Source organism: Lynx rufus, unplaced genomic scaffold (genome assembly GCF_022079265.1).
Source record: "Lynx rufus isolate CCGP_SWC_20201006 ecotype Redwood Valley unplaced genomic scaffold, mLynRuf1.p SCAF_8, whole genome shotgun sequence".
NCBI lineage: Eukaryota > Metazoa > Chordata > Mammalia > Carnivora > Felidae > Lynx > Lynx rufus.
In genome coordinates this window covers 99794137-99816271 of record NW_025814896.1, presented here as the reverse complement: position 1 = coordinate 99816271, position 22135 = coordinate 99794137, and the positions used below count along the sequence as shown (strand labels likewise).

General features: G+C 40.1%; 1 protein-coding gene across 1 annotated transcript in view; it reads right to left on the bottom strand.

The window, feature by feature from the left end:
- DNAH6 (dynein axonemal heavy chain 6) overlaps positions 1-22135 on the bottom strand; it is a 223413-nt gene that overhangs the window by 125447 nt on the left and 75831 nt on the right. The window contains exons 22-33 of the mRNA XM_047069367.1: positions 21742-21838; positions 19184-19403; positions 17570-17734; positions 17371-17484; positions 15424-15549; positions 15185-15340; positions 14739-14900; positions 10601-10738; positions 9246-9413; positions 6390-6538; positions 4940-5047; positions 771-1326 (exon numbers count right to left, since the gene is read on the bottom strand). Of these exons, the coding sequence (XP_046925323.1) occupies positions 771-1326; positions 4940-5047; positions 6390-6538; positions 9246-9413; positions 10601-10738; positions 14739-14900; positions 15185-15340; positions 15424-15549; positions 17371-17484; positions 17570-17734; positions 19184-19403; positions 21742-21838 (2159 nt within the window). The remainder of the gene's footprint in view (positions 1-770; positions 1327-4939; positions 5048-6389; positions 6539-9245; positions 9414-10600; positions 10739-14738; positions 14901-15184; positions 15341-15423; positions 15550-17370; positions 17485-17569; positions 17735-19183; positions 19404-21741; positions 21839-22135) is intronic.

Genomic DNA, 22135 nt, shown 5'->3' with positions numbered 1-22135 from the left:
AAAAAAATAGCTAATATAATACTTCCTTATTTTTCCATTTTCAATGTTAATGAGTCACATGTTTAAAGTTAACACTGAAAGGCTTTATATAGAAGAGAGTGTAATCAGAAACGGAGAAGGAAAGTTAAGTGAAGCATTAGGTGAAAAAAAAACCCCACACAAATATAAGAGGATAATGTCAAATCCTTATGGGAAGGTATAGGTATTTCTTTTTCCTCCTTTGCTTTACTCTTTTCTCCATTTTCATTCTTGTATCTCATACCTAGCTGAACATAGGACATAGTAGGCATTCAACCCATGTTTGATGAATGAATACAGCAGGAGTGGTATCTTCAGAATATTTTATAGCCGTACTTGGTCCACATTCCTTTTCCAATCCCTTCACTAAACATTCACACCGCAGAGGGGTAATTTTTCATAGTAAATGTAACTATTTTTTTTTGCTTAACTTAGAAAGCATTTCAAATCATGTAATGTCATCAATATATACGTTAACTACCACCAAAGGAAAGGAAACAAATGCTGAGGAAGATAGAATTTATTGCATTTCCATGTATAGACAAACAGGAATATTTGAGAGACTTTGGTTCTCGGGATGCACACTCTACTATAAAAGGACAATTTGATAAGTATGTAAACAATTTAGTATGTGAACAAAACACCATGGGACGCCTTATAGATAGTAAATGAGATATGGGCAAGAAAAAAATTGATGATGGCATACCAGTCTAATGAATGCTTTTGCACCACACTAAGGCATATATATTTACCTCAAAAAGCATGTGGATTTGAGGTGTGAGTTTGATCCTCTCACTGTTAGCCAGGCAAAGCATCTTGTTATCATCCAGCACTGTATTCATATTTTCAATCCAAAGAGCATCCACGGGCCCATCACTGATGATCCATTTATGGTCTTCTGAAGTGTCATTCACAGCTGCTCGGACACTTAGTGCCATCAAACCATCTTTCCACTCCAAGGTTATGTTATTAACTTCACCATATAATTCACCCATTGTAATTGATTTAGGATTAAGAATGTATGTTTTAACCGGTTGGTAAAAGGGATTGTCTAAACCAAGTTTTTGCAAATTCCCTAAAGTTTCTGCTAGTATTTGGTAAACTGTGGTCTTGCCACCTCCTGTCGGCCCGACTAACATAACACCGTGTCTTACCAGCATAGTTTCATAGAACTGTATCACTTTTTTAACCATACATGTCTCAGGCTGAAGATTTTTTCTATTCATGACATCTATAATTGTTGACTGCAATATACCATAATCATGTTCTGGAATTTGGACTCCAGGAAAAAGGTCAGATATAATTCCACTGAAAAAACACAAATAAAATCATTGGTAATTGATATTTCCCAATATTTATTACAATTAATTTATTACAATCATTGATTACAATGAGTCTTATTTTTCTCCTTGATCTTTTCTTCTGAACATGCATAGTACTAGTCTGTCCTATATGTTATAACAGAATCTAACATTTCTCTGATACTGTGTATGCTTTTTTTTCTTGTACCGTAGATCAATGTTCTTAAGTATATTTGGGAGCCTTTTGAGGTAAGGAATATCTCTTATGTGTTTGTATTGTTTGTAGTACATTGCACAATACCAAACATATACAAAGTGATTAATTTTTCAGTTTATTCAAAAAATTATATTTAGGGGTGCCTGGGTGGCTTAGTCGGTTAAGCGTCTTACTTCGGTTCAGGTCATGATCTCATGGTTCATAGGTTCGAGCCCCGTGTCTGGCTCTGTGCTGACAGCTGGGAGCCTGGAGTCTGCTTCGGATTCTGTGTCTCCCTCTCTCTCTGCCCCTCTCCCCCATCTCGTGCTCTGTCTCTTTCTCAAGAATAAATAAACATTTAAAAAATTAAAAATTATAATAATATCTCAACTTTTTCCAAAAGCATTTATGCATGCTTATAACTATATGGATATTCAGAAAAATAAGATAGAAATAAAAACTAATAGTAGGTAAAAAAAAAAAAGGGGGGGTGGGGAGTAAAAGAAAAATTAACTGTTTCTGTGGGAAGTACTTAATATGGGATATTTCTATGGGTAAAAAAGAAGCTAAATCCCTACCTCATACTATATACACAAATACATTTGTGACACAGTAAAGACTTTAATATAAAATGACAACAAAAATACTAGATGAAAATACAACAGATATGTTTTGTAATACTGTGGTTAAGAAGGTCTTTCTAAGGAAGACAAGAAATCTACAACTATTATTTTAAAGGTAAAGTGAAAAAATAAAAATAAACAAGCAAAACCCCACAAACTTGTGTGAGATAAAAGGCTTTATATATATAAACTTAAAGAATGATAGACTTAGCGCTGCCTGGGTGGCTCAGTCGGTTAAGTGTCCAACTCTTGATTTTGGCTCAGGCCATGATCTCATGATTGTGGGATCGAGCCCCAAGTTGGGCTCTGTGCTGGGCATGAAGCCTGCTTAGGATTGTCTTGCTCTTTCCCTCTCTCTCTGCCTTTCTCTCTCTCTCTCTCAAAAAAAATGAATAATAGACAAGTATTTCCAATTTTTATACCAGATAAAGTTTGTGATTTCCTGCAAATCAATAAGAAAAAGGACACAACAGAAATATGCTCTAAAAATAATAAATATAAATGATTAATGAACACAAGAAATAATGCTCAATGGCACTAATAATTAAAGAAATGCATATTAAAGAGGATATAACTTTTGGTCTCTCTCTAAAACATTTAAGAGGCAAAAGGTATAGTCATAAAATCATTTATATAAAGGGGCGTCTGGGTGACTCAGTCAGTTAAGTGTCCAACTATTATTTATTTCAGCTCAGGTCATGATCTCATGGTTTGTGAGTTCAAGCCCCACATCAGGCTCTGCGCTGACAGCGTGAAGACTGCTTGGGATTCTCTCTCTTTCTCTCTCTGACGCTCTCTCGCTTGTGCTCGCCCTCAAAACAAATAAATAAAACTTAAAAAAATAAATAAGCAAAAGAGAAATCTTTAAAAAATAAAATCATTTATATAAATATAAATGTCTTTGGACATCTTAATAGAATCTATCTAAATTAAAAATGCCTATGCTCTATAAAGCCTAGGAAACTTACTAAAACTCATTTATAGAAGTATCACACGTGTGCAAAGATAAATGCATAGGAATTTTCATCACTGTGTTCTGTCAAAAGGGAGTAGACATGTGTTCCGGAAATCAGAAGATCTGACAGAGGACAAAAGCCAAGAGAACTCCAGCATAGTCATAAACGGACATCCCAGGATGACCAGTGCTCACCAGGGCAATGGGCAGGTAGTCCAGATTAGAGCAGGAGGACAGGGGCTCCAAAGAGACACATTTGATAGAATGTTTTATATAATTGAAGAGGTTTTTTTTTTAAATTTTTTTGTTAAAAATTTCTTTAATGTTTATTTTTGAGGTGGGGGCACATGGGGGAAGGGGCAGAGAGAGAGGAAGACACAGAATCTGTAGCAGGATCCAGGCTCTGAGCTGTCAGCACAGAGCCCGATGCAGGGTTCAAACCCATGAACCGTGAGATCATGATCTGAGCTGATGTCGGATGCTTAACCGACTGAGCCACCCAGGAGCCCCAGAAGGGGCTCCTTGTTTTGTTTTTAAGGAGATTTACACATACCCTGGGAGAATTTGAAAATAAATTATTGATAGATTTATACAAAAGTAGGTAAAAGATTAAAAAAATAAAAACTAAGGCAATTAACAAATGCAGGGATAAGAAAAAAAAAACAAGAGAAACATAGCTCAGCTGTGGATACTATTTATATAGCTATAATTAATTTTCGAAACCCTGAGGGCGCCTGGGTGGCTCAGTCGGCTGAGTGTCTGATTCCTGTTTTTGGCTCAGGTCATGATCCCAGGGTCATGGATCAAGCCCTGTGTTGGGCTCCACGCTGAGCAGGGAGCCTGCGTAAGATTCTCTCTCTCTCCCTCTGCCCCTCTCCCACTTCTATTTTCTGTCTAAAAAATTTTTTTTAAATTATGGAAACCCTGGACATTTAGCTCAAGTTAGACTGCAATATAACTATGGATAGGATGGGTAGAGGGAAAGAGGTACATGCGCATATCCTCATCTCCCATTTACCAACTTTATAGATCATACCTAAAACTGAAAAACCAAGAAATAGCATAAACACGGTACTAAAAAATATGGGGAAATAACATAACAAGCAAACAAACAAAACAATTGAAAAATGATTGCCTTTGGGAAGTGGGAGTTGGTGAAGGGCACAGAACTATTGTTTCTCATGAGACTAATTTATGACGCTTAAAAATCTTTTTATGTTTATTTTTTTGAGAGAGGACAGAGGAGAGAGAGAGAGAGAGAGAGAGAGAGCGAGCGAGCACAAGCAGGGGAGGGGCAGAGAGGAGAGACAGAATCCCAAGCAGGGTTCGCACCATCAGAGCAGAGCCCAATGTGGGGCTCAAACCCACAAACCATGGGATCATGACCTGAGCTGAGATCAAGAATCAGGTGCTCAACTGACTGCACCCCCCCAGGCACCGCTGTGATGCTTTTTAAAACTACATACACATATGGCTTGGATAAACATAAAATTTAATAGTAAAAGTAGAAATAGATAAAAGTTCAATCACATTTTATGTTAAGCCCCGAGTCTTATGTTTTGGGGTCAAGAGTTTTTCTTAGGTCAGGAATTTGTAACCGAACGCTAATTTGTATAACATATAACCTAGTGACCAGTATTTTGAAAAAATAAAAATAAAAAAGATTGGATTGATGTGTAAACTTTACTATCTTCATTTTAAATTAGTATTTTTTAAACTGCAATAAGTATCTCTAGAAAAGATGAGAAAGTTATTACCTTGTTAGAGACAGACATAACTGAAGAGAAGACTATCCTTTACCTCTACGCAGCAGCTATGTTTTATCCTGTAACATCTAGAAACTTACCTGAACAGAATAGCATCATCTGTTAGGAATTTTGGCAAGTTGGAGTCTCGTAAAGCTCTTATCAATACCACATCTTCACTTAAGTGTGGATTCTCCCTTTTTAAGGACCTAAATTAAAGGAATAATTCAGATGATGTTTGTGGGAACCTAATACTGAGCATGATTTTCCAAACCTGTGGGTCAGGGATTCCCCTTGCAAAAAGCTGTGGAGGGCACCCCCCTGTGGATTCCTGCTGGAAAGAGAGGATCATTTTTCCTTGCATGGCCAGCATCCACATCCATCAGAGAGCAAGGACAGGTCAGGAACTGGCTACACAGCCTGGAGAATGAGAAGGTATTTTTTCAACTTCCCCCCATCAATCCAGACTTTATCCAACCTGAATTTATAGTTCCCTGAATGCATCATAATGATTCACAGCCCTATGACTTTCTTTTCTCTCAGCCCAGAAGGTCCTGCTTTGCTCTTTTGACACCCCTTATTTCTCCTTCAAACCCCAGCCCAGTTACTCTCATCCTCCAGATAGTTCCTCTATCACCCTCCACAGTGAACCTCGGGCATGGCCCTATGGTTTCCCCATTCATGTATCCTAGATGACTGCTCCTGTGTCTGTCTCACCCACTGGTCTGTAGTTGTATTCTTGGGAGTGCACAAGTATCTGAACTCCTTAGTGTCCTTGGTCTTTACATGGCACTCCTGTAAAGGGGAGAAATACTGTATCTGGGAGGTTGAAAGAAAGAACAGAGAAGGGCAAGGAGACGTGCATAGAGCCCAGGGATACAGGGGCCAGGCAGAAAAGGCCCTGAATGTGTGGGGCCTGAGCCAGTGAGTCTAAAAAGAAGAGACAGATTCCCTCAGAGACTCTGGATAAAGTAGGGGTTTCAGAGGTAGGAGCCTCAAGAAGTTATAAAGGGAGAAGCCGGGGCCTGAAAAGAAGAAACCAGAAAGTTGCTTTACTAGAAACTACAAAGAAGCTCAGTCATGGACCATACTGTAAAGGCAGAGGCAGAGGCTAAGATATAAGCCTCGAACAAGGGCAGAAAAATGAAACCAAACTTCCTCTCAGAGCTTTGGGCTTTGTCAGGTGACACATATAACTTAAATTACTGTATATGCATAACAAATGGTACCTTTTAAGTCTAGTTATCCTACCTCATAGTGGTAAAGGCTTCTGTACTCTAAAAACAAATGTATGTGATGAGTTCAGGGGAAATGAAAGCTAGTGGAAGCCTCATCGAGACTCAGGTTCAGTGTGGGGCCAACCAGAACTGTCAGGAGATGAGGAGATGCCTCCTTTGACTGTGGCATGGGAGTCAGGGTAAAATGATGACAGCGGCTGCTAACATTTACCAATCACTCTCTACGTTGCTTTAAGAGCCGTCTGTGAATTAGTCATTTAATGCTTTGATTACATGGTTTGGAATTTCACTCTTGACCACTTTGGTTTCTTACCCAGCCATGACCAGTACAGACTTCACAGCTCTCATGCCAAAGTCGTAGTGATCTTGCTGAGAGAGCTGTTCACTGCAAAGCTTATACATCTGAGTCATTTTTCTGGCTAATATTTTACTGGATTCAAATCCTTCAGAATATAGAATTACCTAGAATAGAAAAGAACAATGCAATACTTCTTATATTGTGTGGAGAGCAATAGATTAGCATAATACCAATGTGTTCAAAATCTACTTTAGGCATTATACCTCTCCAAGTTGTTATATCGTTTAACAAAGAAATGTGACGATTGAAGGGAAATGGGTTTTCTGTGTTACAGGAAGGCAGAAGGTGGGATATCCTACAGGGATGCCGGGGCACTGATTTTGCTTTCCTTCTATGGATGAAGATGTGGTTGGTGACATTTGGTTCAAGAGGCAGCAGAACCCACTGCTTGAAAATGCTCACATCATGGAGGTTGGATGGTGTTGTAAGGCCTGAGTACAAAGGCAAGACTTGAGTTTCTCTGGTCTGACAGGAACTCCACCTTGTAGACAGAATCAGTGATAGCTGTGTTCTCCCTTTAGACTCCCTGAATATCAAGGGAAGCTATGCAGATTTGCAGCCTCTCCTCTGCGATAGGAGGCTACCTTGCTTCTGACAAGTTTCTGCATTCTTGGTTAAAGAAATTGGATGACGACAGTCTAGGGGAGTGTGGACCCTTTCTCCAATCCATAACCTACTCAAATCACTGTGGTTGGCTTCAGAATAGGGATTTGAAAAGATGTAGACATTTGTTTCTTTATTTTTTAATTTTTATAACATTTATTTATTTTTGAGAGAAAGATAGAGACAGCATATGAGCAGGGGAGGGGCAGAGAGAGAGGAAGACACAGAATCCAAAACAGGTTCCAGGCTCTGAGGTGTCAGCAGAGCCTAACGTGAGGCTGGGACTCATGAACCATGAGATCATGACCTGAGCTGAAGTCGGACGCTTAACCGACTGAGCCACTCAGGCGCCCCATGAAATGATATAGACATTTCTTACTGGTGTCGGTTTTGCTTATTGCTCTATCACTGTAAATGAGCATAGTACTCTGCACATTGCAGGTAATTAAAAATATTAAAAATATTTATTGTGGACATACCCTGATTCATTAAAATCTGTAGCAACAGTAGTAATAGCACTCAGAAGACTGGATTTTTAAATTTCTCCAGTTGATTATTGAGTAATAGAACAACAGGACAAAGAATGAGATGTGAACAAAATTTTGGACTGAGTTCTAAACCTGGTTTTCTTCCTGCCAGCTCTGGACAATGAGCAAGTCATTTATTGTCCCTGTCTATACATGGTCTAAAGGGAAGACAGCACCTGCATTAACTACCCACCACCCCACCATACCCACAGGGGGTGCTGGAAAACCCATGAGATTCTGTAAGCATTATACTGGGAAAAGTTATAGGATCTGGTATGCTCTACTCTATTCTTAGGTAATTACTTTTACTTCATATAGAAGAATACTTTAAACTAGCTGTTAGTAAAGGAATTTATTAGCCACAGGAGTAATCTGTGCTTTGTGAGAAATTCCATTCTTTTTTTTTTAATTAAAAAAATTTTAATGTTTATTTATTTTTGAGGGAGAGAGACAGAGTGCGAGCAAGGGAGGGTCAGAGAGAAAGGGAGACACAGAATCCAAAGCAGGCTCCAGCCTCTGAGCTGTCAGGACAGAGCCTGATGCAAGGCCTGAACTCACAAACTGTGAGATTATGACCTGAGCTGAAGTGGGATGCTTAACAGACTGAGCCACCCAGGCACCCCAAGAAATTCCATTCTAAAGCCAGAGACTGCATCAGATTCCACAGGTTAAGGGCTCAGTCCTACAAGAATGTCTCCCATCCTCCACTTCAGATGTTAGTCTCAAGTCCAAGGTGTTATCTGTACTTCTGACTGACTGTTTACAGATTGGAGGTTCCAACGACCTCCTGCTTAGATACTTTTAATTTGCTAGAGCAGCTCACAGAACTCAGGAAAACATTTACTAGTTTATTCAAGATAAAGGATATGAATCAATAGACAGATGGGAGAGATGCATAGGGTAGGGTATGGAGTCAGGGCTCAGAGCTTCCATGCCCTGTCCAGGTGCACCCCTCTTCCCAATCTCCACGTGTTCACCAACCCACAAGCTCTGTGAACCCAGTCCTTTTGGGTCTTTATAGAGGCTTCATTACATAGTCATGATTAACTAAGTCAATGGCCTTTGGCTGATCCAACCTCCAGCTCCTCTCCCCTCCCCAGAGGGCAGGGCATGGGATCTGAAGTTCCAACCCTGTAATCATAGGGTTAGTTGCCTGGTAACCAGCCCCCATCCTTAGGTTGCCTAAGGGCTTCCAAAAGTCACTTAATTAACATAAAAAATATACTCGAAAACCCCTTATCACAGGAAATTCCAAGGCTTATAGGAGCTGTGGATGAAGCCAGGAGCTGGTAGGAGCCAGAAAACATGGATATTAGCCATTTGAATGACTAAAGAAACATTTCTTATAAATCACAATATCACAATAGTATTTTTAGAATGAATCCAGACATTTTTGTTCTTAGACATTAACTGATAAGCTCCAATGAACTGGTTAGTTAAATTCATTGATTCATTCCAGTTTTAGGGGTCTACTGTATTCCAGATACCATTGTGGGATATAGCAGTTACACACACACACACACACACTCTAGGTGATAACAATCATACCTACATTTCAGAGCAAACAATAATGTGTAACTTTTGCCAGGGTGCAACCATAAAGGAAACTTTCTACCTCAATAGAATCAAAGGGCAAATAAAACATGATTGATTTTTTTCTGCTTTATAATGTGAAGCTCACCTCTGCAATCAAAGCATAATTTGGAACCATCATTGCAAAGGGTCTAAACAGGGCCTTCAAATTATCTGGCAATTCAGTTCTGCCTGCGTATCCAGGATTCATTGTGATAAAAGCTGCACAAGTCATAACCAACTTTATTTCCCGGCCCTCAAACATGAATCTAGATAGCTTTTAAAGAGAAGAGAAAATATAAGTGAATACTTCTTCAGACATTTGGAAATTCTTTCACATAAATACCACTTGAGTACAAAACTTGTGTATGGGACATTCAAGCAAAGACTACTAGCCCAGGGAATCCTGCTGTTGGACAAGAGGGAATGTTTCTCTCCTGATCCTATCCTACCCTCTCCCAATTTCTTCTGGGCTCGGTATTTCCTGCTTTCTGCCTCCCTGTCCTTGCTTTGCCCAAATGGTCTCTTCCTTTCTGGCCCAGTCCTGCAATATTTTAGGCCTCAACCTCTTTTGCTGAGACTTCCCAATTCAGGTTAGATTTCATGGCTCTTAAACCTTCTCCACCCCTACTGTCTGGTATTCCCCCAGAAACTCTAATGGGATCTTAGTCCTTGGGTGTTTGAGGCCCCACTGATACTACTGGCACCGCCCCTTCACATTTACTCAAGGCCAAACACCTGTTGAGCATCTGCTGCAGGTGAAGCGAGGGGTTAGGTATGGAGGTGGAGAGCCGAAGACTCACTCCTGAGCCCTAGAGAAGCTCCCAAGCCTGTGGTGTGGAGTCAGATGTGGAAACTGTGACCATGCAGTGTAACAGATGCTACGCTGGAGGGTAGCCTGCTTGGGACATGAAGGAGGGCATTTCATGTGGACAAGCAGGGGCAGCCATCTGGTCAAAGGGAGCAGAAACAAGAAGCAGCATAGTGTGTTCAGGAGAGGACCAGAGATTCACTTTGGTAAAGGGTAAAGTTCCATGAGGAAAGCATAGCTAGACTGAGGCCTGAGAATCAAGAGTCTTATATGCCAAAGGCAAGAACAAGAAATGGGAAGGGGAAAAGAGGAGGTGGAAGAGACAGGGTGTGGGTGCACGCTTGCCTGTGTGTGTGTGTGTGTGTGTGTGTGTGTGTGTGGTGGGTAGGAAGAACAGAGCTCTTCGAGGGTAGGGACTGAGTTTCAACATGTCTGTATCTGTAGGTCCCCACATAGTGTCTGACATACTGTGTTTCCTGGATGAAGAATTAATTCACTCAAACTAAGTCTTATTGCCATTGGACTCACCAGTTACACTGGAAACATGGGTAGACATGTTAAATCAGCACTGTCCTTACTAAAAGGCAACATGCTGTCAGTTAGTTACAGACTTAAGAAATGCTACCTCCATGGACAATTGCCCCAGGACTTACCTTTGCAGCTTTGGCATTCCTAATAGTAATGAGCTGCTGTGCGATGACTGACAAAACTTCTATGTCGATTCGATTAAATTCATCAAAGCAGCACCAGGCCCCTGATTGGGCCAGACCGCTGAAGAAGCGCCCCATCATCTGAAATCAAGATAATGCCATTCAACTTTGTGTTGCACAGCTGAACACCTTCAAAAGTTAAATCCTGAGCAGAATATTAACATGAGGTGGTATCTGCAAATAAGCAATATTTTTATATGAATCCTGGGCTATGTTAGAAGTTAGTGCCTTTACGTAGGAGGTCCAGAGTTTCTGAGTCAGCTGCTCTGCTTGTAGGGAATTTCTAACAAGTTGCCAGGTGATGATAATGCTGGTGGTCCAGAGTTAACACTTTGAGAACCACTGCTCTAGAACTTGGCTTCTCAAAGTGAACTGGTATCAGTTGACATCACCTGGGAGGATTTTAGAAATGCAAAAATCTCAGGCCTTCCCCTTGATCTCCAGAGTCAGAATATGCACTGTAATGAGATCTTCAGGTGATTCACCAGCACATTAAAGCTGTTCTAGAAAAACAGTGAAAAACACAGTTCTAGAAGAAAGTTGAAAAGGAACTGAAAAACAACCCATTAATCCTGATGCTTGGAATGTGTTCCTTTGTCTTTTTTTTTTTTTTTTTTAGTTTTTATTTAAATTCCATTTAGTTGACATACAGTGTAATAATATTTTTGGGTGTACAATATAGTGATTCAACACATACAACACCAGTGCTCATCACAATGTGCACACTCCTTAATCCCCATCACATGTTTCACCCATTTCCACCCACCCCCCCACATCCCCTCTAGTGACACATGAGTTTGTTCTCTACAGTTAAGAGTCCGTTTCTTGGTTTGCCTCGCTCTCTCTCTTTTTTCCCTGTTGCTTATTTATTTTGTTTCTTAAATCGCACATATGAGTGAAATCATATGGTATTTGTCTTGGAATGTGTTCCATTGAATGGCAAAGGCTTCATGACCCATGTATTGATCCTTCTCTATGAGCCTGATTATGCCATTAAATTCCATTATGGAAAAAAATTAAAAAAAATAAATTCCATTATGAATCATCCTTGATACTGTAAGTGGTATATAATGGGTTTATGTTTTTATATTCACCACCCCCCCCCGCCGACAAAGCAAAGAAGGCATAATTGTAGGTATAGAATAGCACAACTTCATAAACCTTGACATGGTAAGACAAAATTATACAAACCAATGAAAATCAGAAAGTGAAGTTGGAACAGAAAGTTGGAAGGTCATATCTAATAAACTCTTGACTTCATAAGTTGGCAGATAATGTCCAAAGTTGATATATACAAATATAGTAATAAACACATGTTCTTACAGATAATAGCAATCACCAGAAGTAAAAACAAATATAATCAGAAAACTGGTCTCTGGAGGGTGGAAGTGGGTGATGTGACTAGGGACAAAATCTGTTATTTTTAACTTTGGATCCTTCTGTTCAGTTTCAATCTTTCCACATGTAGATATTTAATTTTAAAAGGTTAGTTTAATAAATCCTTATGGAACAAGGTGGAGAATAAAAAAGAATAAATAAATACTTAAGGGGCGCCTGGCAGGCTGAGTCAGAGGAGCATGTGATTCTTGATCTTGGGGTCATGAGTTCAAGCCCCACGTGGGGTATAGAGATTACTTAATCAATAAAACTTAAAAAAAAAGAATAAATACTTAAATTTCTTATCATTGGATGTAATTGGTACTTCAGGGATCATCAAACTACAGACCACAGCCGTATCTAGCCCGACACCTGGTTTGTGAATGGAGTTTTACAGGAACACAGCCACATTCATTCATGATATATTATATTTGCATATGGTCTGTGGCTGCTTTCATGCCACAACGGCAGAAAAAACTGACGAGTTGCAAGCCCATAGTATTTACCACTTGGTCTTTTCCAGAAAGTTTGCTGACTCCTGCTCTAGAGTCTAAGATAAATGAATCATGTATTTATATCCTGTGGCTTTAAGTGTCTCATGGCACACACTCATGCCTTTGGGAGTGCACATCTCCCAGGAATGACTGAGCCTAACTGATGACTGAAAAATCACTGAAAAACGGACTTGGATGTATAAATCCAAATTTTGAATTGAGAAGATCTAAAACAATCAAAATTATTATGTCCAAAATAAAAAAAAATCATCACTATCATAAAATCTGATGCATCTCTGCTGAGATAATGAGGTCACTTAACATAGTGGGAACAGATCCCCATAACTTGGAGATGTTGGGGAACATAAATTCTTCCACAGATTACTGATGGCAGTTTCCCATATTCTTTCCTGGTGTACCCAGAGGCCCCCTCTGTCACCTTGCTCTGAAGGTAGAGGGGTCACCTTTCCTGATTACCTCTCCCAAGGTTTAGTCCTTTGTTGCTCTCTTGTTCTGCTACTGTGAAACAACTTTCTGCCTGTATTGGACTTCCACTGTTTTTTTTTGTTGTTGTTATTTATTAATAAAAAGACATTTCCAGCAACATCTTTTTTCTCCTAAATTTTAAAAAAGGAGCAGGGTTTTTAAAGAACATATCCTATGAAACACTACTTTCTGAAGATGCTTCTGAAAAATAAGTATGATTTACTCTGTAAAAATGAACGAATTATGGGGCACCTGGGTGGCTCAGTCAATTGAGCATCCAACTTCACCTCAGGTCATGATCTTGTGGTTTGTGAGTTCAAACCCCATGTTGGGCTCTGCACTGACAGGTCAGAGCCTGGAGCCTGCTTCAGATTCTGTGTCTCCCTCTCTCTGCCCCTCCCCGACTCACACTCTGTCTCTCTCTCTCTGAAAAAATCAATCAATCAATCAATCAATAAAATAAAATAAACATTAAAAAAATTTTTTTAACGTTTATTTATTTTTGAAACAGAGCATGAACGGGGGAGGGTCAGAGAGAGAGGGAGACACAGAATCTGAAACAGGCTCCAGGCTCTGAGCAGTCAGCACAGAGCCCGACGTCGGGCTCGAACTCACGGACTGCGAGATCGTGACCTGAGCCGAAGTAGGACGCTTAGCCACTGAGCCACCCAGGCGCCCGTAAAAAATTTTTTTAAATGAATGAATTACTATTTATTTGGACAATTCAAATGATTATATTCTAAATTTGGACAACATACAGGTATTTGTGTAACTTTCAGAAAAAGGAAACTAATAGCTCTGTGTATTAGTGACTAAAAGGCACTTTGGTCAAATATCATTAGGATTTGCTGAATTAAATAAAGCTAAACAGATTTCCTAACTGTGGGACTTCATAAAGTGTTAAAATACTACTTTGTGTTGTGAAAACCTGGAAGGAGAATAAGGCATAGGGGTCCTGTGACCCAAAACTTTGAGAAATACTATACTGAAAAATCTTACCACGAATTTTCACCTCCTACATATTTCATTTTTAGGACTTATTTTGTGTATTAGAGTAGGTTCTATGCCCGACGTGGGGCTTGAACTCGGGGCCAGGAGATCCAGAGACACATGCTTTACCGACTGAGCCATTCAGGTGCTCCTACATATTTTATTTTTAGTACATAACTCTCTGCATTGCTCTTCTCTTCCTGTAAGCATATTCCTTGTTCCTAGATTTCCCTGCTATTATATCTTATACCTCATCTCACTTCTTTCCACTTAGTAACATGACAGATTTTTTTTAAAGTTTATTTTGTTATTTATTTTGAGAAAGAGGGAAAGCACAACTCAGGGAGAGGTAGAGACAGAGAGAATCCCAAGCAAGCCCTGTACTGTCAGCATAGAGCCTGATGCAGGACTTGAACTCACGAACCATGAAATTGTGACCTGAGCTGAAGTTGATGCTTAACCAACTGAGTCACCCAGATGCCCCCATAAGCAGATTTTTTATTTTACCACCATTTGATAGATCCTCTTGTGGCCTTGGTTCCTACCTGGATCACTCAGCCCACCTTGTGTTGACTCTTCTCCTTTGCTCTATTTATCCCACTTTGACCATCCTTTGCCCTATCAGCTTCCCCTTGCTTGCCATCACCCCCATTCTCCTTTTTTTGTCATGCCAGGTTGCAAGTGAGAAAACCCATAAAGCACTTAATGTCAGTGTTAAGGTGCTGGGACTGTACCTTGTAGTCCAAACCATCGGAGCAGTTGAAGACCACACACTGGATGGCAAGAGCTTTAGCTAGGTCTTTGGTTGTCTCTGTTTTCCCAGTGCCAGCAGGACCAGCTGGTGCACCTCCCAGGTCAAGCTGCAAAGCCCCCATGAGGCAAAGGTAACAGCGATCCTGAAGAAATGCATACATTGTCATTATTGAAGGGAACTGACTCAAGCCACAAATTTATAAGCCCCTTCCCTTCTACAGGAGGAGGGTCATTATTTTCCATGAAAGGTTTTACAGCAATTGAGATATACTCAAAGATCCAGGTACATGATTAATGATGCAGATCTCTGCTTCACAGAGATGTATTCACGGCAAATCCTTTCAAGAGTTAAGGTTGGATGAAACGTTTCAAGACTATTTTAAGAAAGCATTTGTGTCATGGTTAACCTAAGTCATCAGTAACTTACTGTGAGAGGAGTAATGACTAGTCTTGGGCATGCACCCAAATACTCGTAGCCATAGGTGTACTGAGAGAGCGCCATCCGAGCCACGCAATTATCCTGATCTATGTTCCAATAGTAGCGCAGTTGTCTCTGCCAGTCAAAGGAATCCACTTCCTCTACCTACGTAAGTGGTAACAATGATACATATATTAGATGCACTAATTTCAGGAAGAAATATATGCTGTCACTTAAATAAAAGTTACCTTGGCTTGAACAAGTTCGGTGACTATGTCTCTTGCATGTACATCAATAGTAATTAAGGCAGTTATGATGTTTCTGTGTAATTTTGGAAGACTGCCTCGAACTGTTGCTGCCAGGGCATTTAATCTCTACAAATCAAAAGAAAAATGGTCATAATGGATTTTCAAAAATCAGCTTACATATCTATTTTTTTAAACTATTTTTCTATCTTTTTACTATTGAATTTGGAGTAGACATTTGCCAAAACTAATTTTTAAAAAAAAATTTTTTTTTCAACGTTCATTTATTTTTGGGACAGAGAGAGACAGAGCATGAATGGGGGAGGGGCAGAGAGAGAGGGAGACACAGAATCCGAAACAAGCTCCAGGCTCCGAGCCATCAGCCCAGAGCCCGACAGGGGGCTCGAACTCCCGGACCGCGAGATCGTGACCTGGCTGAAGTCGGACGCTCAACCGACTGCGCCACCCAGGTGCCCCTGCCAAAACTAATTTTAAGAATCTATAATTCCATGACCAAACAGGACAACAGTTTAACTTGCTTAATTCCTAGATTCCTAGATGACTTCTATGAAGTACATACTATCTTTACCCTCATTTTATATTAGAGGAAACTGTCAAAGAGGGTGAGTAACTTGATGGCAGCCACACAGTTATGAGGTGGCAAAAATGAGACTTGAGTAGACATCTGCCTCGCAGAAAGCCTATGCTCTTAACCACCATGTGATAATGTCTCTAGAGAAGACTGTTTTCCCTAAAAATTAAACATGATTAAGGCAGTACTCCTCATTTTCAGGGGTAATTTTTCCTTTGTAAGCAGAAAACCTGAGCATTTAAAATGTTTTTTACTGTTTATTTATTTTTGAGAGAGAAAAAGAGAGAGAGTGCGAGCTAGGGAAGGGCAGAAAAAGAGGAAGACACAGAATTGGAAGCAGGCTCTAGGCTCTGAGCTGTCAGCACAGAGCCCGTTGCAGGGCTCAAACTCACAAACCATGAGATCATGACCTGAGCCAAAGTTGGATGCTTAACCAACTGAGCCACACAGGTGCCCCAAGAAAATCTGAGTATTTTAAATAAGCCAATGATTGATTAAATGAGAGCATCTTTGGACAGACTGTGCTCCTAATTCTCACATAAATGGTTCAATCTTTTCTAAGGAGAGTAGTGCCTCTGAAGGCCTTGTACTGCTCTGATGAATTTTCTCACATGTTGACCTTGATCAGGGACCATCTCTACACAGAGGTCAAGGGAACTTTCCATACAGAGTCTTTTCTCTTCTCTGGGGCTGTGTGGCATGACATTCTATGAGGTCCTCAAGAGATAGTGTTCTCTCATCTCAAGAAAGTTGTTTTTTCCCTTTTCTGTTTCAAAGGTAATTAAAAAAAAAGCCACCTTGTTTGGAAGTAGAACTAAATTTGGAATTAAAGATTAGGCATAGCTGTAAAATGGCATTTCCAAACTATAGCTTAAAAATTCTTGTAGAATGGTATTTGGATTCAGTTATTTATTGTTTTATTGATGGCCGCCTAAGGATTCTCTAGAATAGTAGAAAAGCACATCTTGAGCCTAAGAATAGAAATATCACAAATCCTGGAGTTTTCCTGGATTGAATAAAAGCTTCTGTGAGAGTTATCCAAGGCCTAGTAAACACAAAGTCTCCTTAAATCTTGCAAACCATCATAATTCTGAGATTTTCCTCTTAAATTCTTTCATCCAATTTTATAAGTATTCGTATAAATACTACACACATATTAAGGTAGTATCCTTAAGAAAACCTGAACATAAATGGTTTTAGTAAGAACCCCCAAAGCTCTGTAAGTCATGTCAGAGCATTAAAATTTCTGAAATATGTGAATTTGCAGTACCCATGTAAAAACAAAAAAACAAAAACAAAACGACTGAGACCATCCTGCACAGCAATATGTTCAATGTCACCCTGTTAAAAAATCCTACCTCAAAGTTTACTTCTTCAAAAGCTTCCAGGGCCTCTATATGATTACCACCTTCTCTTTCCAAGCACTCAGTCAAATCACGGCACCACATGATTTGAGAAATGGTCAGAATCACCTACATGGAAACATCTTTCTTAAATGTGTGTTGCATGTCATCAAAAATGGATTCAGAGATGGAAAATTTAAGGGGTGTAAGTTACTTGAGAAGGGTGGCCAGCAATCACCCAGTCTGTCCTTGGTTTCCCCTGGTAGTCAGCGATGGCGGCTTTGCAAAGGCGACGCAGAGATGTGAACATGGCTTCTTCCACTTTACCAAGCCAATCCTCCACGTTGCCTCGGGCTTTGAGGCCTTTTCCCAAGCTTACCTAGAAGACAATCAGAGCAATGATAACATGTTCAGTGTGGGACTTGTCAGCTATACAGCCTCTGTACTTCTATATCAGAACCCAGAAACACTGAAGCCTGACCGCAAATACTAGAACCTTCTATTGATATCCCACTCTACATCTCTCTTTACCCACCTCCTTTTTTTTTTCTTTTTTCTTTTTCTTTTTTTTTTTTTTTTTACCTGCTTCCCTTTGGAGCCAAATCCTTGGAAAAAAGGAGTATACGTGACTATATGGATTCCTCCACTTTCTTTTCCTACTTACTGCCATTTGATTTTTGGCCCCAACTATTCCTCTAAACCTGTTAAGGTGATTAAGGTTACAAATGTTCTTTCAACTTTCAAGTCCAATTGATACTTTTCAGTCCTTCTCATATTTATTTCTTGGACTTCCAACGACCTGATTGCCCTGCTTATCTGGGTCTCTTGGTTCTTCTTCTACCTTCCCTTTAAATTTCATGTTTTCCCTAGATCTTAGCCTTGTTCCTCCCCTTTCTCCTCTTCTGCACTAGCGATGAGCAAATTCTTTTGTAAGAGGCTCAAATCAGGACATGTAAAATGTTTATAGGCTCTTGCCACTCCCACAGATACATCTCTTGCTCTAACTGGACTGATAACCTTGGCATTTCACTGCACATTTCCTGTGAACGGAATGCCCTCCCTCCCATGTCTCCTCTCCATCTTCCTTGGCTGCCTCTGTGTGTGTGTGTGTGTGTGTGTGTGTGTGTGTGTGTGTGTGTGTGAAAGAGAGAGAGAGAGAGAGAGAGAGAGAGAGAGAGAGGCAGAGAAGGAGAGGGAGAGGGAGAGAGGGAGAGAAGGAGATTTATTCTTCTCTGTGAAGTCATGTGTTTCTCCACAGTTTGTTAATGCATTCACTTGCTCAGTGTTTACTGTATGCCAGGCACTGTGTGGTGTCCTAGAGACATGACAACTAACACTTTCATAGCACTCACTGGGTACAGTTCTAAGTAATTTACATATAATACTATTAAAAATCCTCAGCATCTCATTAATCAGGCACTATTGCTATTCCTCATTTTATAGGTGAGGTTAAAGGATGGGACTTGAGTCCAGGTGGCCTGGCAGTAGAACAGGTACTCTTAACCAGTACACTCTCTTGCCTCTTCTGGAGAGGTGAGTAAGACAGGGCTCCAGTCATCTCCACTCTGTTCCCAAGAACAAAGCACATGCCTCTGTTACTGCACTTACTGTGGTGCTTTTCAATCATTTGTTTGACGCTATCTCCGCTAGAGCTCTTTGAGGGCAAGAATTTCATCTTGGTTATCTTTGAAACTGCTGAGCCTGCACAGTACGAGTACACAGTGGCACTTGATGAATGCTTAGAGGGACTGAAGAGTAAACTTTTACCCTCAATCCCAGAAGGGTAACAAAATTTCCCTATAAAGAATTATAAACAAAATCACCTCACCCGTTCTCCTTCTGGTGATAGCATTGCTAAAATATCATTAGTGTAAATCTTTTCTGGCTCTCCTTCCATACCAGGAATTTTTCCTTCAGTAGGAGGCATGAGAGCAAATTCGAGCTTTGAAATGGAGTCAAAGCATTTCCTTAAGTGTGGCTGCACAGCTTGGGGATTTCGTGTCTGGGCCAGAATCTCCAGAAGTTCATCATTTGACAAGAAGTAAAATCTGGATTAAAGAAAATACTCAAAATATAACTTGGAAGTCAAAGGAAAGCCTTACATACACATGAAAGATAAATCCCTTAGCCATATCTCTTCTCCAGTTACTGATTTCCTGAACCTCAAACCTACTGGTCCTGGGTTTCTGGGAGACCACATGTCTCTAAATACAATTGTTATGAAGACTAGTGTGGATGCATCTCAGACATCTAGAATCAGTGCCTGATACATACAAGATAGATATTTTTCATGAAATTGTAAAAAAATGTTAGTTCTTGCTATGACACTGATTTGTTCTACAGTGAAAATATATTATTCATTTTCCCTAGAATATAGCCTAGTGCCTTACACCTACCTGCTTTCAATACCTAATGTGTTGGATGAATGGATGGATGGGCAAATGGATGGGTGGTTATAGGAGTTTTATTTAGTTCTGTGAACATCCACATGTGGGCCATGCCAGTGTGATTCTGCATGGGATTTTCTTAAATCTTGCCCACCAGGACCATTTAGAGGCACGAATAGACTGTAGGAGGAGAAGGGGCATACTTGGATGCCCAGGGATGAGGGAGAGGAATGAGGGCCTGGCCAGAGAAGACATTTTACTTCTGGAGTGGAGGAGGCTGCCTATAAGAGATCCCTTGGGATTGGAGGGAATGGAAAAGAGCCCATGGAAGGCACCATGTGGGAAAGAGGGGACCAGATATTCACCAGCCCACTCAGAATTCTCTGCTGCTTTGACTCTCTTCTCCTCTGTTTCCCAAACCTGGAGACTTCAGAAATCTAATAGGGAGTGGGAGGGTTGATCACCACATATTCTCATCATCACTAAAGCCTTCAGACTTGCAACAGTTTTGGGTAGGGAATGGGGAAGCTTTCACTTTAAAAGAAGTACAGTTTTATTATTAAAGATCATTTATTCGTAACAAGAAGTTTTGTTTGCTTGGTTGCATTATTATCTGAGAATGACTAGAAAATTCATGAGGTCTGCTCAAGACTTTGTCCAGGGGCAGGAAGAAACTAGCCACCAGCAGGGAATGCAAAGGCAGTTATTAGTTTGAAATAAAGATGCTTTTGGTTGGGCTTTTATCAGTTCTCCTTCTTTACCATACAGTAATAATTAATTTGTGCCCATGCCTTTTTTTTTCAACTAATGATAACTATAAACATTGGGCCATGAGCCATGTGAGAGCAGGAACAGTACTGTATTCATCTTGTGTCCCTAGGACCTAACTTGGGATGCAGCTCATAGTAAGTCTTTATTAAGGCCCACAGGGTAAAATCAACACCACACAGAGCCTTCTGACATAATATACATGTTGCAGACCTAGTTCATGCAGTTATAAGCAAAAGAACAAATAAAACCTGATGCTTTTTGGTGTTCAATATTATCACAGGTAAATTTGTTTCTGTGGTTTTTGTTTGTTTGTTTGTTTTTTTAGATATCAAATGTAGTGTATGGACTTCCTCTGGCTTTGGGAGATTCAAGTTGGGAACCACTGATCTTCTGGATCTTGGATTTCTCACGTACACACATACTCTGTCCTGGTACCCAACAACAAACCCTCTCAACCAAGTAACCCAGAGAAGCACCTAGCCTTGGCTGCCATAGTACTTGTCCTAGGACAGACCTTAATGGCCATTTCCTTAACAACTAACAGGAAAATATCATGAAAGATAAACCATTTTGTCAATGTCCTCTGTGTTACAGTACAGTGTGCCCTAATAACTGAAGTTGGCTACCATCGAGTAGTTTATTCTGGTGTTATATAAGTATATTATAATAGTTCATTTATAGGACTATTCACCTGTTGACCATGAGCCCCATTGGGGCAGGGATCCAGCATTTTCTTCTTTGTATCTTTAGCTCTTTAACATTTGGTATGCTTTTGTAATAAAGAGATGAGTAAACAATTTAATTTGGAGTTTGTGATATGACCTGTTGGAAAGCTTTTCCAGTGACACTCTTAGGTCACTGATTAATCCAAAGAAACCTGCTCAGGCAACACAGGGTTCTCTGACTTTTTGCGTGCACATCTGTGGACATGCACACACAGGCAGGCACATACATGCGCACCCAACAATGGAACGATGCTGAGACCAAGAATCCCTCCAGCACCTTTACCTCCTTTACCAAAAACTGTATCCTTAAGATTTATACTCCCCAATCAACATGCCAGCTGGATCACCATTATCACACATCTTTCTTGTTTCTTGCTCTGGTTTCCTGATGTTATGGGAACATCACCTGGTTTTGATGTTATGATTTGTTTTTAAGTATGTCCTTTTAAATTAATGAATAGTCTTCACTACTAAAACTATCATAAGTTGCTTTATAAACTTACCTTGGAAAGATAACTCTTTTTGATTCTAAATATGCCTCTAGACACTTTTGAATTTGGTCAAGTAATGCATTATTATTTTGAAAAGTCTCCAGAAGTCCTGTTTATTAGGGGGAGAGGGGAAGGAAAAAGGTACTGGTAAAACTGTGTTAAAAAAATAGAAAATATAATTTTAATTGGAAGTAAAATATGATATTAACATTCTTTTTTTTTTTTAACGTTTTTATTTATTTTTGGGACAGAGAGAGACAGAGCATGAACGGGGGAGGGGCAGAGAGAGAGGGAGACACAGAATTGGAAACAGGCTCCAGGCTCTGAGCCATCAGCCCAGAGCCTGACGCGGGGCTCGAACTCACGGACCGGGAGATCGTGACCTGGCTGAAGTCGGACGCTTAAC